Genomic DNA, 17,150 nt, shown 5'->3' on the forward strand with positions numbered 1-17,150 from the left:
TCTAATGGCCTGAGTTGATCATCAGTTCTTGGCTGTCTTTACATCCCAACCTCCTCCCTCCTCCTGTATATGCATGAAGGAGAAAGTATGTTTATTTCATTGTTAGAGTCAACTATGTAGGTTGGAAGTGTATAATTATACAAATTAGATTATGTGCCGGGGGATATCGCATGATTAACAACAAAACTTTTGCATACCTACTGAGCTTCAATTATACGTGCATGTGTACCGGTAAACCACGTTTACGTTTTCGTTGGTAAGTTTTCGTAATTACCTGCTATGTATAATTAATTATAAGCCAAATAAAGTAATCCATGATGTCACAAATACTGGAGTATGAAAACAATGCGTGAAGCTGAGCCAATTATAGCTACAGAAAATAGCAGGCACAATTATGTCTACAAGAAGAAGTATCGGCCCGGACTATAGTGGTATACCTGAACAGCACACTGGAGAGCCAGGGAGGCTATGCAAATTCTTATTACTCTATATAGAGCAGTAATCAATTATTGTGAGCAGAACAATAAGGTTTGGAAGAACTGCTATACTGCAAGCCTTGTCAAAACAATTAATAGCTTGCTATAAATAATTCAAAATGAATGTTAACAATGGGTCTGCCTAAAACTCTGAAGAGGAACAACTTGCTATCATAATCATACTGAAAATTAAGGTCAATGTGCTACAGGTGGCAGATTCATAATTATTTGCGTGATCAGAGGCCGCGGTTACTTATTTTCCTGGCAAAAAATGCTACAATTCATAAGGCCAATATAGGTACAATTTTCTTTCATCTGCACACATTCAAACTCCGCCATGGGACAGTCTCTTAACTAAAGCACTAGCAAGCTGCTACCAAGCTAACTGGCACATAGATACCGTGCAGTATCAATAAGCATGGCTCCCACTGCAGATATGTCTCAGCGAGGGTCAAAGTTCACTGAGGCTACCAATAAAGATGCAATTGAGATGCTACTATTCAACCTTTATAATTGTAAGAGCGGCCTCTGATCAAGCACAATTTATATACATACAGATTAGGGGGTGTTTAGTAACCTAGTAACAACAATTCTACATATCTTTTGCTGACTTTATAGGCTAAGTACAAAGATGTGATACGAAGAGAGGTTGAAGTAAGACAATTATTTTTGGAACAAAATGAACTGTTACACTCTTGTTTTGTGTGCAAAAGCAGGACTAACAGAACTAACATATTAATCACTGACAACAAATTGTGGCAATACGGCAGCAGCATGCACATACCTTGATTTATGTCTATACTTTAGGGTGTCCAGTAGTATGGTTGCTCCACACGTTTTTTTTAACTTCATATCCTGCAAGTTAATTACAACAGTTACTGAACGCAATAAAGTGTGTAACAACAATAACAGTATAAATAAACGCGCTGCAGGTGCTGATGCCTTGTCCACTATTTATGGCAATAAACCTCCGAGGACGAAGGCAAAGTCTCAAGGCCAAGGATGGTTTAACGTTGCATAATTATAATTATATCTACTGAAATGAAAAATGCTTGCTATATATACCTAAGCTAACTCACCTTGCAAGGACTAGTAAACAGTTAAAAACTATTGAAAATAAACGAAAAGCGTGTGCATATTATTATAGCTTGTATAGCCAGTGCTAAACTTCTAGCGCTACGCACTAACTTGTCCATGTGTAACGAGCCTACCCATCTGTCCTCCCATTGCTAACTTATTTTTGGCTGTTTGTAACAAAATCAGTGCGCCCTTAAGGCAACGGAGTAGTGAAACTCCACCCAGTTGCTATGATACAACCCAAGCGGGACATAATGATGACATGATTGCTGCGACACTTAAAGACAAAACACTGCATGCAACGGCATTCCAAGTATTAGAGCAAAATTACCCATAACTCGGGAATGATGCAATGGCTATAGAGCCTTTACATTATACTTGCACTTCGTGTTCATTGGAACAGCTATGGCAATCTACACACAGACAGACAGTCACATACACACACAAACACAACTACTGTTATGTCGCTCATCTGTATAATAATATTATTAGTATGTATATGCTTGATCAGAGGCTGTGCGCATGGCTACTAAATGTTCATTTTGCTGACAAAGGAGGCTACAATTCGAGAGAGCACATTGTTCAAGAGAGGTGTTTATTAGCCCCAGCTAGTTATTTTTACTCGAACTATGCCATGAGAAAGTCTTCTAAAAGCACTACTTAAGCAAGCTGCTACCCTAGCTAGCTGCTACCGTAGATACCAATCAACCACGTGCAGAGACATAGCCTCAAAGTTCACTGAGGCTACTATTTGAGTGCGGCCTTCAAGCATATAACGGTACCTAATAATTAAGCTGCAACTGTAGATACCAGTATTAATATGGCTGCAAGTGCAGAGACACATAGCCTCAAAGTTCACTGAGGCTACTATTTGAGACCGGCTTCTATTGAAGACTACTTTATACGTACAAGCATCAGTAGTTCGAATTCTATAAATTTTACTGCATTAACAAAAGAGGATGGACGATTTTAGGATGGACAATTATTATGAGAGTACAGGAATGTAGAGTAAGCCCTACAATCCTGAGAGGGTTAGCTTGGAAGTATTACAATTACAATGTGAAGTCCCTACTTCTTCTGAACTAGTATAGTTAATTAACTCACTTGTGTTGTGCATGCTGAACGAAGCTTAGGGCAATGGGCTTTGGTCTTCCCTTGTTTAAGCCCTAATGAAGTGTTTACTTGCGCTTTGCTTGTCCTTCAGGAGAAATTCGGTTCTGCATAAAATATTAATTTAAACTGTGCAGCATGTTCAGGAACTTACCTAGTTACACAGTTTTGTCAAACAACTCTCAAAGCGTTCTCTAAAAGCTCAACTTGTCTGCTTCTTTAAAAACTCCAGCAAATAATTTTTGTTGATGTGTGCAGCTGCAAATCTGCAGCTGCATAATTGCACGTGCCCTTATTTGGTCATAGGTCTATTCAACAAACAAGAGCGCGCAAGTGAAGATATGGACATGGAAGGAGCTATAGCAAGCTAACTAGATCTTCCTATTACAGTTCAATTCAGTGACAAGGAAAGGCATTTGGCAGTCTTACATTGCTGCTACAAAAGGATAAGGAATAGTAGTGTGTGGATGAATAGTGTTGAATCATGTAGCTTAGATATGGAGCATGTTGATGTCGTGTAACATCTTATAGTAAAAGCATTCCATGAACTGTTTTACTGAGGCAATTATGGTTAACAGTAAGCCGGGTTGCGTGTTGACTATGTCTTGGTGACTCAGTTTCTATAAAATAGACCACTAAATCTAGATCTACCTGGTACGGGTTAGCAGTAAGTCGTGTTGCGTGTTGATCGACCAGGTACAGAAACCTCTTTTCAAAGATGTTACACAATTAATACATCGCTTCAACTAGTAATTGTATTTGTAAATACGTGTGTGAATCAATTGTTAATTAGTAAAATCTTATTGTGTACTGGCCTTAATAATACGAATGCAGATATGCCATTGTAACTGTTCAAGCTAGCAGTAACGTTATACGTCTATGGATTGATAATCTCATTTCTCTTTTATTGCAGAATATGGAATGCTGCTCAGGCAAAAAAATCTGCAGCTGCATAATTGCACGTGCCCTTATTTGGTCATAGGTCTATTCAACAAACAAGAGCGCGCAAGTGAAGATATGGACATGGAAGGAGCTATAGCAAGCTAACTAGATCTTCCTATTACAGTTCAATTCAGTGACAAGGAAAGGCATTTGGCAGTCTTATTATGGTTAACAGTAAGCCGGGTTGCGTGTTGACTATGTCTTGGTGACTCAGTTTCTATAAAATAGACCACTAAATCTAGATCTACCTGGTACGGGTTAGCAGTAAGTCGTGTTGCGTGTTGATCGACCAGGTACAGAAACCTCTTTTCAAAGATGTTACACAATTAATACATCGCTTCAACTAGTAATTGTATTTGTAAATACGTGTGTGAATCAATTGTTAATTAGTAAAATCTTATTGTGTACTGGCCTTAATAATACGAATGCAGATATGCCATTGTAACTGTTCAAGCTAGCAGTAACGTTATACGTCTATGGATTGATAATCTCATGCTTCTCTTTTATTGCAGAATATGGAATGCTGCTCAGGCAAAAAAGCTTAGTGAGATATCAGGGCACCATGGGGCCTCTTTGCAGCCTTTATACTTAGTCAGCAAACTAGATCCATCAAGCATCTGCTTGAGTTTGTCACTCCCTTAGATTTAACGGCATAATTATTATTGATGCTGATTGCCTTAAAGTTACAACCAAAGCTTACGTCTGTACCTGTTGGGAGTGGTCGGGAATAGTGTATTATTTATGTCCCAGTTTGTCATCATTGTTAGGGGAGGAGCAATTGTAGCTATACAAGAACAATATTATAATTGTGTACCGCAAGTGTGTTGGGTAAAACTTCATGTTGTTTCAAGTTTACAGTCAGTGGTGGATATTAAAAAGACACCATTACATTATCGTATAATTATAATTATAGTAAGTAGCCGACCAAACAGTCGTCATACACTGATATAGATATAGAATATTATTTTATAGTTCGTTGTATTCTTCTGACTTGGTCTTCGACGGTAGCAGGATAGACCGTAAAAATGACAACTTGTGACTTTCACCATGAAATATTAAAAGTATCACATTGCATGCTGCATGCCTATCTATAAAATAATAATTAATGGAGCTGTGACACACACAGGAGAAGGTACAGGGAACAGTAAGTTAAGTGAGAGGTACCACTGCATGCACACTGTGATGAAGGACTTAGGATCTAGGAGTCATCGCGGAGGTTGAATGTAGTGAAGGACTTTGGTAGTGACCGTCACCACAGTTGGTATTGAGCTATGTTGGTGAAGGACTTAGGTAGTGACCGTCACTGAGATTGGTAGTGAGGATCACCACATACATAAATCACCACCATGTAGTGATTCGCTTAGGTAGTGACCATCACCACATTTGGTAGTGACGGTCACCACCCTGTTTTTACAGTGCACATCTAGACACCAGAGGAGCCTGCAACTAATTAACCATCACTCATGAAGGTCACTCATTAGTTTCTGAGGTTGTCATCTAAATAAGTAATACAGTCATCTTTGCTTCTATAGCTAGTAAGCACGAGTTATACTATTATACAGTATAAACAATACATGTAGTGTTAGGAGTACATTATGGTCACAGTCATTATTGGACAATAGAGTGTCTGGATTCATAGATAAGGAGTACTGTATTCATTGTGGCCTCTGAGATAAGGTCACCTCAATGTACACAGCCATTCCACCAAAATAATGTTCACCACTTAGTAAACAATAGATTATAGAGTTAGAGAAGTTACATTGAATCTGCAATGGATCCTCGAAACTATTCGCGTTACTTATGAACGAGGCTGTTAAGCAATTAATTTTTGTCGGGTAACTCCCTTAAAATATGAAAGTTGTGTTTCCTTGAGACATCATCTGTAACAGTTTATAACACGCCTAGTCCGTCAGCCACATGTAGTACTTATAATGACTGACAACGTACACCCAGTAAAAAAGATAAATTAGCTAGTAAAGTCATAAGTTAGTTCCCAAGGCTGTTTTAGAGCGTGCTAGTTATAACTACTACAATAGGTATAGACCTTGAATATAAGTAACTTGCACGGACTCAGCAGCTATTTGTAGTTTATTATGCACTGTGTGTAGAAATAGGTATTGTTGTGGCTCCATTAAACCACAGCGTAGCGCGGATGATACTTTCGTTTCAAACCCCTTTAACCCCTCAATCTATGGTACAACACAACAACTCATGATCAGAGTGTTCCAGGGTTCAATGAACTATTTCTTGTGTGGGTTCTAATGAATAAGAATGGTATGCAGAAACATTAATTTTCTTACAGAGCAATTCTAATGCACCTATCAATGTGTCGCCCCACTACCTCCTAGGGAGGGGTCAGGCTAACATGGAGGATTTGACCATAACTATACCCCAGGTCAAATTCCCCACATGCATGGGGGAGGATTCTTTGTTCAAATACCCTAATTCCCCAGTCACAGCCTCAAGCAGTTGTACAGTCTTTACTACGCAAGGCCAGGTCAAATCATATCAGTATGGGGTCAACATTTCAAGTCAAATTCCCCCGTATGTCCCTGGGGAGCACATTAGGTGCATAATTGCAATCTATTATTATACACTGTAAAAACTGGAAAGTGACCGTCACCACCAAAAGGTAGTGAAACGGCTGCCACAATAGTCACCGCAAATCGACTGGTGACCCTCACCACTTTTTCAAATCACTACATTTAAGTAGTGACGATCACTACATTTAGGTAGTGAACATCACCAGAACTAGTAAAAATCACTATACAAAAATTCTGAAAATGTGCACAGAAAATAATAACAAGCATTATGCTTACTAGCCTAACAGAGTATAAAATGACAGTGTCTAATGGCCTGAGTTGATCATCAGTTCTTGGCTGTCTTTACATCCCAACCTCCTCCCTCCTCCTGTATATGCATGAAGGAGAAAGTATGTTTATTTCATTGTAATAGAGTCAACTATGTAGGTTGGAAGTGTATAATTATACAAATTAGATTATGTGCCGGGGGATATCGCATGATTAACAACAAAACTTTTGCATACCTACTGAGCTTCAATTATACGTGCATGTGTACCGGTAAACCACGTTTACGTTTTCGTTGGTAAGTTTTCGTAATTACCTGCTATGTATAATTAATTATAAGCCAAATAAAGTAATCCATGGTGTCACAAATACTGGAGTATGAAAACAATGCGTGAAGCTGAGCCAATTATAGCTACAGAAAATAGCAGGCACAATTATGTCTACAAGAAGAAGTATCGACCCGGACTATAGTGGTATACCTGAACAGCACACTGGAGAGCCAGGGAGGCTATGCAAATTCTTATTACTCTATATAGAGCAGTAATCAATTATTGTGAGCAGAACAATAAGGTTTGGAAGAACTGCTATACTGCAAGCCTTGTCAAAACAATTAATAGCTTGCTATAAATAATTCAAAATGAATGTTAACAATGGGTCTGCCTAAAACTCTGAAGAGGAACAACTTGCTATCATAATCATACTGAAAATTAAGGTCAATGTGCTACAGGTGGCAGATTCATAATTATTTGCGTGATCAGAGGCCGCGGTTACTTATTTTCCTGGCAAAAAATGCTACAATTCATAAGGCCAATATAGGTACAATTTTCTTTCATCTGCACACATTCAAACTCCGCCATGGGACAGTCTCTTAACTAAAGCACTAGCAAGCTGCTACCAAGCTAACTGGCACATAGATACCGTGCAGTATCAATAAGCATGGCTCCCACTGCAGATATGTCTCAGCGAGGGTCAAAGTTCACTGAGGCTACCAATAAAGATGCAATTGAGATGCTACTATTCAACCTTTATAATTGTAAGAGCGGCCTCTGATCAAGCACAATTTATATACATACAGATTAGGGGGTGTTTAGTAACCTAGTAACAACAATTCTACATATCTTTTGCTGACTTTATAGGCTAAGTACAAAGATGTGATACGAAGAGAGGTTGAAGTAAGACAATTATTTTTGGAACAAAATGAACTGTTACACTCTTGTTTTGTGTGCAAAAGCAGGACTAACAGAACTAACATATTAATCACTGACAACAAATTGTGGCAATACGGCAGCAGCATGCACATACCTTGATTTATGTCTATACTTTAGGGTGTCCAGTAGTATGGTTGCTCCACACGTTTTTTTTAACTTCATATCCTGCAAGTTAATTACAACAGTTACTGAACGCAATAAAGTGTGTAACAACAATAACAGTATAAATAAACGCGCTGCAGGTGCTGATGCCTTGTCCACTATTTATGGCAATAAACCTCCGAGGACGAAGGCAAAGTCTCAAGGCCAAGGATGGTTTAACGTTGCATAATTATAATTATATCTACTGAAATGAAAAATGCTTGCTATATATACCTAAGCTAACTCACCTTGCAAGGACTAGTAAACAGTTAAAAACTATTGAAAATAAACGAAAAGCGTGTGCATATTATTATAGCTTGTATAGCCAGTGCTAAACTTCTAGCGCTACGCACTAACTTGTCCATGTGTAACGAGCCTACCCATCTGTCCTCCCATTGCTAACTTATTTTTGGCTGTTTGTAACAAAATCAGTGCGCCCTTAAGGCAACGGAGTAGTGAAACTCCACCCAGTTGCTATGATACAACCCAAGCGGGACATAATGATGACATGATTGCTGCGACACTTAAAGACAAAACACTGCATGCAACGGCATTCCAAGTATTAGAGCAAAATTACCCATAACTCGGGAATGATGCAATGGCTATAGAGCCTTTACATTATACTTGCACTTCGTGTTCATTGGAACAGCTATGGCAATCTACACACAGACAGACAGTCACATACACACACAAACACAACTACTGTTATGTCGCTCATCTGTATAATAATATTATTAGTATGTATATGCTTGATCAGAGGCTGTGCGCATGGCTACTAAATGTTCATTTTGCTGACAAAGGAGGCTACAATTCGAGAGAGCACATTGTTCAAGAGAGGTGTTTATTAGCCCCAGCTAGTTATTTTTACTCAAACTATGCCATGAGAAAGTCTTCTAAAAGCACTACTTAAGCAAGCTGCTACCCTAGCTAGCTGCTACCGTAGATACCAATCAACCACGTGCAGAGACATAGCCTCAAAGTTCACTGAGGCTACTATTTGAGTGCGGCCTTCAAGCATATAACGGTACCTAACAATTAAGCTGCAACCGTACCAGTATTAATATGGCTGCCAAGTGCAGAGACACATAGCCTCAAAGTTCACTGAACCTAACAATTAAGCTGCAACTGTAGATACCAGTATTAATATGGCTGCAAGTGCAGAGACACATAGCCTCAAAGTTCACTGAGGCTACTATTTGAGACCGGCTTCTATTGAAGACTACTTTATACGTACAAGCATCAGTAGTTCGAATTCTATAAATTTTACTGCATTAACAAAAGAGGATGGACGATTTTAGGATGGACAATTATTATGAGAGTACAGGAATGTAGAGTAAGCCCTACAATCCTGAGAGGGTTAGCTTGGAAGCTCGAAGTATTACAATTACAATGTGAAGTCCCTACTTCTTCTGAACTAGTATAGTTAATTAACTCACTTGTGTTGTGCATGCTGAACGAAGCTTAGGGCAATGGGCTTTGGTCTTCCCTTGTTTAAGCCCTAATGAAGTGTTTACTTGCGCTTTGCTTGTCCTTTAGGAGAAATTCGGTTCTGCATAAAATATTAATTTAAACTGTGCAGCATGTTGAGGAACTTACCTAGTTACACAGTTTTGTCAAATAACTCTCAAAGCGTTCTCTAAAAGCTCAACTTGTCTGCTTCTTTAAAAACTCCAGCAAATAATTTTTGTTGATGTGTGCAGCTGCAAATCTGCAGCTGCATAATTGCACGTGCCCTTATTTGGTCATAGGTCTATTCAACAAACAAGAGCGCGCAAGTGAAGATATGGACATGGAAGGAGCTATAGCAAGCTAACTAGATCTTCCTATTACAGTTCAATTCAGTGACAAGGAAAGGCATTTGGCAGTCTTATATTGCTGCTACCAAAGGATAAGGAATAGTAGTGTGTGGATGAATAGTGTTGAATCATGTAGCTTAGATATGGAGCATATTGATGTCGTGTAACATCTTATAGTAAAAGCATTCCATGAACTGTTTTACTGAGGCAATTATGGTTAACAGTAAGCCGGGTTGCGTGTTGACTATGTCTTGGTGACTCAGTTTCTGTAAAATAGACCACTAAATCTAGATCTACCTGGTATGGGTTAGCAGTAAGTCGTGTTGCGTGTTGATCGACCAGGTACAGAAACCTCTTTTCAAAGATGTTACACAATTAATACATCGCTTCAACTAGTAATTGTATTTGTAAATACGTGTGTGAATCAATTGTTAATTATTTTGTTTGGTAAAATCTTATTATTGTGTACTGGCCTTAATATGAATGCAGATATGCCATTGTAACTGTTCAAGCTAGCAGTAACATTATACGTCTATGGATTGATAATCTCATGCTTCTCTTTTATTGCAGAATATGGAATGCTGCTCAGGCAAAAAAGCTTAGTGAGATATCAGGGCACCATGGGGCCTCTTTGCAGCCTTTATACTTAGTCAGCAAACTAGATCCATCAAGCATCTGCTTGAGTTTGTCACTCCCTTAGATTTAACGGCATAATTATTATTGATGCTGATTGCCTTAAAGTTACAACCAAAGCTTACGTCTGTACCTGTTGGGAGTGGTCGGGAATAGTGTATTATTTATGTCCCAGTTTGTCATCATTGTTAGGGGAGGAGCAATTGTAGCTATACAAGAACAATATTATAATTGTGTACCGCAAGTGTGTTGGGTAAAACTTCATGTTGTTTCAAGTTTACAGTCAGTGGTGGATATTAAAAAGACACCATTACATTATCGTATAATTGTAAGTAGCCGACCAAACAGTCGTCATACACTGATATAGAATATTATTTTATAGTTCGTTGTATTCTTCTGACTTGGTCTTTGACGGTAGCAGGATAGACCGTAAAAATGACAACTTGTGACTTTCACCATGAAATATTAAAAGTATCACATTGCATGCTGCATGCCTATCTATAAAATAATAATTAATGGAGCTGTGACACACACAGGAGAAGGTACAGGGAACAGTAAGTTAAGTGAGAGGTACCACTGCATGCACACTGTGATGAAGGACTTAGGATCTAGGAGTCATCGCGGAGGTTGAATGTAGTGAAGGACTTTGGTAGTGACCGTCACCACAGTTGGTATTGAGCTATGTTGGTGAAGGACTTAGGTAGTGACCGTCACTGAGATTGGTAGTGAGGATCACCACATACATAAATCACCACCATGTAGTGATTCGCTTAGGTAGTGACCATCACCACATTTGGTAGTGACGGTCACCACCATGTTTTTACAGTGTAGTGTGTGATTGAAGCTGTACATGTATACTAATGTATCTTTGTCAACCCTGAATACATACACAGACAGGCCACCAGATATTATGTACAGTACAAGCTCACCTTGCTGCCATTGTCCTGACCTTCCTGACCTGCCCTGGCCTGGGGCGGCCAGGGACTCTAGTAGCTGCAAGATAAGTGTATAGCCCTGATCCGCAGAGTTACTTCAGCTCAATCACAGTCTAGTCTAGCTAGTATCTATTTTGTCAGCTCAAAAAGTATTTTGTCAAAGAGCTGACACCTGTACCCAGAAGCTTTGTTTACTTGAGTTTACAAGATACGCCCTTTTTTAGCTTGATCTGATGTTATTTTTTTTATTAATGATCTTTACCTACACACCCAATATTTGCATAAAAATAATGCATGAATATATAGCAGTAAATTTGTTGGTCTCACCAAGAGAGTGTTATACATATTTACGGTATATAGTGACCAAAATAGTCACCATGATTATAATTATCAAGAAATGCAATGAACAAACATGCATGAAAGAAATGGAAATAATGGTTGTGATATTATACGTAGGTCACTAGAAAGCTAATAAATTAAAGTTAGTATGGGACCAGGTCACAGTCTTGAAGTCAAGCAGATTGTGTTCTTGTGTGTACATCTCATACAGTTGAAGGTGTAGCTTCACCAGGAGGACACTAGTCTGCCTTGTGCCTGTGGGTGTGGTATGTGTGGGTGGTGTGTGGGTGTGTGTGTGTGTGTGGGTGGGTGGGGTGGGGTGTGTGTGTGTGATAAGGATTTTAGCTGTATATAATAGTACAATGTGGGTATAGCTACGTATACTAAAATCAATCATTGATTCCTCCATCAAAAGGCACACACATTCTTTAGCATGAAATTAGACGATTACCACACGTATAATTATAGTGGGAAATGATTGTTGAAATGTAACTAGCTAAAAAAAAGGTCAACTGTTACTTCAATACCCTATAGCTGTTAGTATGTAAAATTGCCAGCTATGGACCCCAACTAGTACCTGCATGAATGCAGGGGGGATATCCCCCCTGTATGACACTCTCTATATCCTTGCTCTTTCTTCAAAAAAATATAAAATTTAGGCCCAAAAGCAATAAACATAATACTCATGACCTCTGACCTCAGTATTTCAGATTACAGAGGTCATGCCCATGTAACTATGTACTGACCTCTTAATGATGCCATGACCCGGCAGTCTCAGGTCATTGTGAACAATCCCCTGACAGTGCAGGTAACAGAGAGCCTGCTGCAGTGACTGTGAGTCCGTGCTGTGAGGTGTGTGGGGGTGTGTGTGGAGTGGGTGGGGTGAAGTGTGTTGGTTGTGTGGAGTGGGTGTATTGTGTGGGGTGTGTGGGTGTGTGGGTGTTGTGTGTGGGGTGTGTGGAGGGGACATATGCATGAGAGGGGACACATGCATGCACACATGAAGCTAAGAGGTCAGTTGCAGCCACCACACACACTATCACCTACACCAGGGAATACTATATAATTATATACAGTGGAGCATCAGAACCAAATTCTTGATTAACTGATTAACCAGATGACTTAAATTTGCATAATTATGGGTTGCTGCTATGATGCAATATTGGGGCAGCTGCATGTTACACTACTATTAGCATAGCTGTGGTAAGCCAGAATCTTCCAAGTCTCCACAACCTCATAAGGATTCACTCGAAGGTCACCTGAAGCCATAGGGACACTGATCACTACAGGCATGGGCGTATACAGAGAAGAGGGCATGCAACTCGCCCCATTCTCAGAATCATCCTACTTCGTATTGAGCTATTTTTAGAACTGCGCACAAAAACGCCCACGCGTAACCTTTGACCGCACAAGGTAAATCAAAGTATTTTTTATATCTGTGCCAGCTAGCTAGCTCGATTGCAGCATAGTAAAACTAGTTCTCAGCAGCAGTATGGCTTGTACTAGCAGTGTCAAAGGCAAAGGCAAACCATCCAACAGTTGCAACTCCAAGAAGATGAAACCTAGGTACAATAAACCTGTCTTCCTGAGTCTCTGGTACTTCTTAACAATGCGCCCAGCACTCAACTTCATGCTCGAAGGGGTTGTCTTGGACCTGGCTGGACTAGGACTGGTCATGACACTTCTCTAAAATAATACTGCACTGTTAGCTAGCTAGCTAGGCAGCTCTGATGTACACGCCCATAATTATAACTCCGTAAACAACACCGCCCACTTGTTCACGTCCGTATACTGGATTCTATTTTTAGCATATCCGGTCTCTGATACGAAGTCGGATGAGTACGTAGGATACATAGTGAGTTGCATGCCCTCTTCTCTGTATACGCCCTTGCTACAGGTTAGCTATCAAAAATGTGCTTGTATTTTTAAGTGAAAATTGCATTCAATATTAAAATTCAAAGTGAAGATACAACACAACAAACACAATAAAAATTAATTCTACAGGACAACAATGACTAAGAGGCTTTTGTATACTAGAGAGGAGGTACTGCAGGATCTCCTGGATAGCAGTGACCATGATTCTGAGTCAACAAGCTATCATTGGGAACTGTACAAAGAAGTGCCTCTTATGCACACACACAGAGAAAGCTAAAAGCCAAACAGAATTGAATTGTAACAGGTGCATAGTGATTAGGATCAAATTGACCTAATTTCATAAGGGACATTTCATAAAGGAATTGAAGCCTTGGGAGTGCCTAAGCATTAGCATTGGGAACAGATAATAAACTATAAAAAGTGTCTGTTATGCACACACAGAAAGCCAAACAGAATTTAAATTGCAACAGGGAACAAAATAAATAATTTGTGGCCTCTGGGAATTCTAAATACATTATCACTGGGAATACATTGGGAACAAAAAAGCATAAAGAATTGGAGGGTGCCTACTACAGACATTACATTGCAAGTAAAAACAATTATCTCACAGAAGCCTAAAAGTACAACCACAATTGAAGTGACCTTTGGCATCCCTAAAACATGACCCTACAAAAAGGTTATAGTCACCATAATAACACACAACCAATGTCCTATGCCAGTGACACAACACATGACAATAATAGAGAGAATCTGTACAGACTTTCCCCAGGTTATCAACAATCATTGAGAATAATACAAAAGCATGGATTGCAGGCCTAATACATTGGCATTGGGAACAGACAATGTAAAAATAATTATCTCACAGAAGCCAAAAAGTACAACCACAATTGAAGTGACCTTTGGAATGCCTAAAACATGACAATTATAACTTTACACAAGTAAGAGGTAATAATGAGTTGCACACCATTATAATAACACAATGTCCTATAGGCCAGTGGCACAACACAGTACAGACAAGTTATAATTGGTTACTACACAACAATTGTAAATTTGCCTAAGCCACACACACACACACACACACACACACACACACACACAGCCACACACACACACACACACACACACACACACACACACACACACACACACACACACTGCCTAAGCCACACACACACACACACACACACACACACACACACACACACACACACACACACACACACCACACTGCCTAAGCCACACACACACACACACACACACACACACACACCTGAAACAGTTCCCCCTGCCCTTGGACTCCCACCCTTCAAGACCATTCTCGAGAGGCCTTCATCCAATCTGTAGGCCCAGCTGTATCCATCTCAAGTTCTCCCTTAGACATATTCCAGCATTTCTTTACCACTGAAATAATGGATAACATAGTAGCCGAGACAAATTGATACGCTAGGCAAATGATGACCCCACTACAACATGATAAATGGACCCCACTCACGACTGCTGAGCTAAAGGCTTACATGGGATTCTGCATTTTCATGGGGATCGTGAAACTCCCATCGATTGAAAATGATTGGAGGAGAGACGTGCAATTCTACTACTCACCAATTGCATCGAAGATCTCACGCGATCGCTTTAGGGACATCCGACGATACCTCCATTTCACGGACAACACCACTCTCCCGACTCCAGGCACCCCAGGTAGCGATCGTTTGGCCAAAGTACGCCCCCTCTTCAATAAGATCAACGAGTGCTGTTCTGCTGCATACAACTTAATTAATGCGAACTTTGCGATGGTTGATCAATTCGCAACAATAAAATCCGCAAAACCTAAATTATTACTAGTAAATACACACGATCCTTGCCAGAACACAATAGTTAGATCGCAAAGGGTCACATTTTCCTCATTCGCAAAGGTTTTTCACCCGCAAAATATTCTAGTAATACGGTAGCCATATGCTCACACTCACAGAGGTTTGCTGTGTGTTATCCTCGCAGCTGATTGCCCTCTTGGTTTGACCCACGACAACCTCTTACTGTCCGTCCAACTACAAGGAAGAGGGAACATTATAAATTTTCGTTGGTGGAAATGTTTGTATGAACTACCAATTTTCGCTATAACAGTACCTGTGTGTGTGTGTGTGTGTGTGTGTGTGTGTGTGTGTGTGTGTGTGTGTGTGTGTGTGTGTGCGTGCGTGTGTTTGTGTGTGTGCGTGCGTGCGTGCATGTGCTAGTCAGTACCTTTCAGCACTTTGCCAGGAGAGCTTGACCGAGGTACATGTATGACCGGTCGTTCTTGTGAGGTCACTCAATCCCAAGCCTCAGGATGTTTTTGTGTGGCTTCATGATGTTAGAGGGCTTCTCGTGTTGTATGGCTTGGCTGTTGACCTAAGGGGGAATAATCATGGCAAAATTATATTTCAGAAAAACTTTTTTTGCATCAAGATTTTAGAGCTACTCAGTTTATACCAAACACACAAAGAATAAAACTTGAAAAATGGACTACTGACCTTAATGATACGATCTCCAGGTTCCAGTATTTGCGTTGCCGGGCCAACAGCAGCCACGTCAGTGACTGTGCATACTGTCGACCAATCAAATTTGAATCCAAGATGTATCCACAACCACATCAAAGGCTTGCGGTACACGATTATTGACGACATCAAAGGATTTGGGATACATGATATTAACCATATCAAAGGCTTACTCTCTTTGCTCATGACGTAGAGAGAATACTCGAGTGTCTCAGTGTTGGCCAGTGTCACTTGAGGAGGGGGTGGGTTGGGTACAGAGTTCACTGATTGTACGATACCCATGACGATGGGATACGCATTCTTACGCCGACGGAAGATGTGTGAGGGGACGGGACACATACACTGAAGGAAGGTGGCCATTGTTGTTAGCACTGCATGTGAGCATGCTCAAAGTTATATTAAGTTTTTAGAAAGGACGTATGTACATGACTAATACAGATAGCTAAATGAAGCTAGTAATCAAGTTAGTCAAAAAGAACATTACGCAGTAAAAAACAATTAAAGCTTACAATGCTGAGGGTCCTCTTCGTCTCTTTGACTGCCCTCACTGCCTCGATCTCTGTGGTCGGCATTGTCCAGGTTGATGCCGTTCACTGACTCTAGGATGTCACCAACCTTGTGTGTGGGTGAGGTGTGAGTGTGTATGTGAGGTGTGGTGTGGGTGTGTGTGAGGTGTGGGGGTGGTAATTCTGAGAGCTATCAATTAGTTTTGAAATTGGACCATATGAACACAAATTACGTGCTCCAAAAAAATAGCTACCAAAATTAATTGGCCGAATTCTAAAAAGAGACGCAACACCTTTTTTAAAATGCTCGATTTCGACGTAATTGGAAAGGTCATATCTCACTCACTTTAGTTGACCTTCGGCAGGTCCGCCCTGATTCACTGGGCAGCTGAGGTTGATCACGCCCACCCACCATACTGAACCCAGCGAACCCTCCGGAGTCCAGGTTAATCAATACGTGCTTCTCCTCCCACGCCTGTGAGGGTGTGTGTGTGTGTGTATGTGCATACGCACATCGTCCGTCCGGCCACTTCTGCTTCCATAGTTCAGTGACCCTATCCAGTGTTTTAGAGTGCTCCTCCACCAACCTGCACACACAATAATAGCAACCTAGATAATTATTTCTAAACAAGCAATGCAGTTTCCAGCCATGCAAGCCAACTAGTATACTAGGAGAATGTTGAACATTGTGGGGCGAGCGTAAGAAAACATGCTTGTTTTACAAATTAAAAGAAATAATTATGTTGTATTTAAATTCAAGGTTATTAATTTAGTATA

The 17,150-nt window shown here is 40.2% G+C and overlaps 2 protein-coding genes and 1 long non-coding RNA gene across 4 annotated transcripts in view; all 3 read right to left on the reverse strand.

Annotated features, from left to right (window-relative positions):
* Positions 1–11,372, reverse strand: part of LOC135338531 (ankyrin repeat domain-containing protein 2-like) — a 14,155-nt gene extending 2,783 nt beyond the window's left edge. The window contains exon 1 of the mRNA XM_064534704.1: positions 11,120–11,372. Coding sequence (XP_064390774.1) covers positions 11,120–11,130 — 11 coding nt within the window. The 5' untranslated portion in view covers positions 11,131–11,372. The remainder of the gene's footprint in view (positions 1–11,119) is intronic.
* LOC135338503 (uncharacterized) overlaps positions 1–17,150 on the reverse strand; it is a 65,646-nt gene that overhangs the window by 47,093 nt on the left and 1,403 nt on the right. Inside the window, exons 3-8 of one of the 2 annotated variants that reach the window (XM_064534660.1) lie at positions 16,720–16,960; positions 16,377–16,482; positions 15,844–16,238; positions 15,575–15,721; positions 15,304–15,381; positions 14,939–15,091 (exon numbers count right to left, since the gene is read on the reverse strand). In XM_064534660.1, the coding sequence (XP_064390730.1) occupies positions 15,638–15,721; positions 15,844–16,238; positions 16,377–16,482; positions 16,720–16,960 (826 nt within the window). In that variant the 3' untranslated portion in view covers positions 14,939–15,091; positions 15,304–15,381; positions 15,575–15,637. Of the gene's footprint in view, positions 15,095–15,303; positions 15,382–15,574; positions 15,722–15,843; positions 16,239–16,376; positions 16,483–16,719; positions 16,961–17,150 lie in introns of those variants that run through there. The other variant, XM_064534662.1, reaches the window with a different exon arrangement.
* Positions 11,561–17,150, reverse strand: part of LOC135338555 (uncharacterized) — a 59,717-nt gene continuing 54,127 nt past the window's right edge. Inside the window, exon 8 of the long non-coding RNA XR_010395567.1 lies at positions 11,561–12,309. This is a non-coding gene — a long non-coding RNA (uncharacterized LOC135338555). The remainder of the gene's footprint in view (positions 12,310–17,150) is intronic.

The sequence above is a fragment of the Halichondria panicea genome, chromosome 7, assembly GCF_963675165.1.
Source record: "Halichondria panicea chromosome 7, odHalPani1.1, whole genome shotgun sequence".
NCBI classification, from domain to species: domain Eukaryota; kingdom Metazoa; phylum Porifera; class Demospongiae; order Suberitida; family Halichondriidae; genus Halichondria; species Halichondria panicea.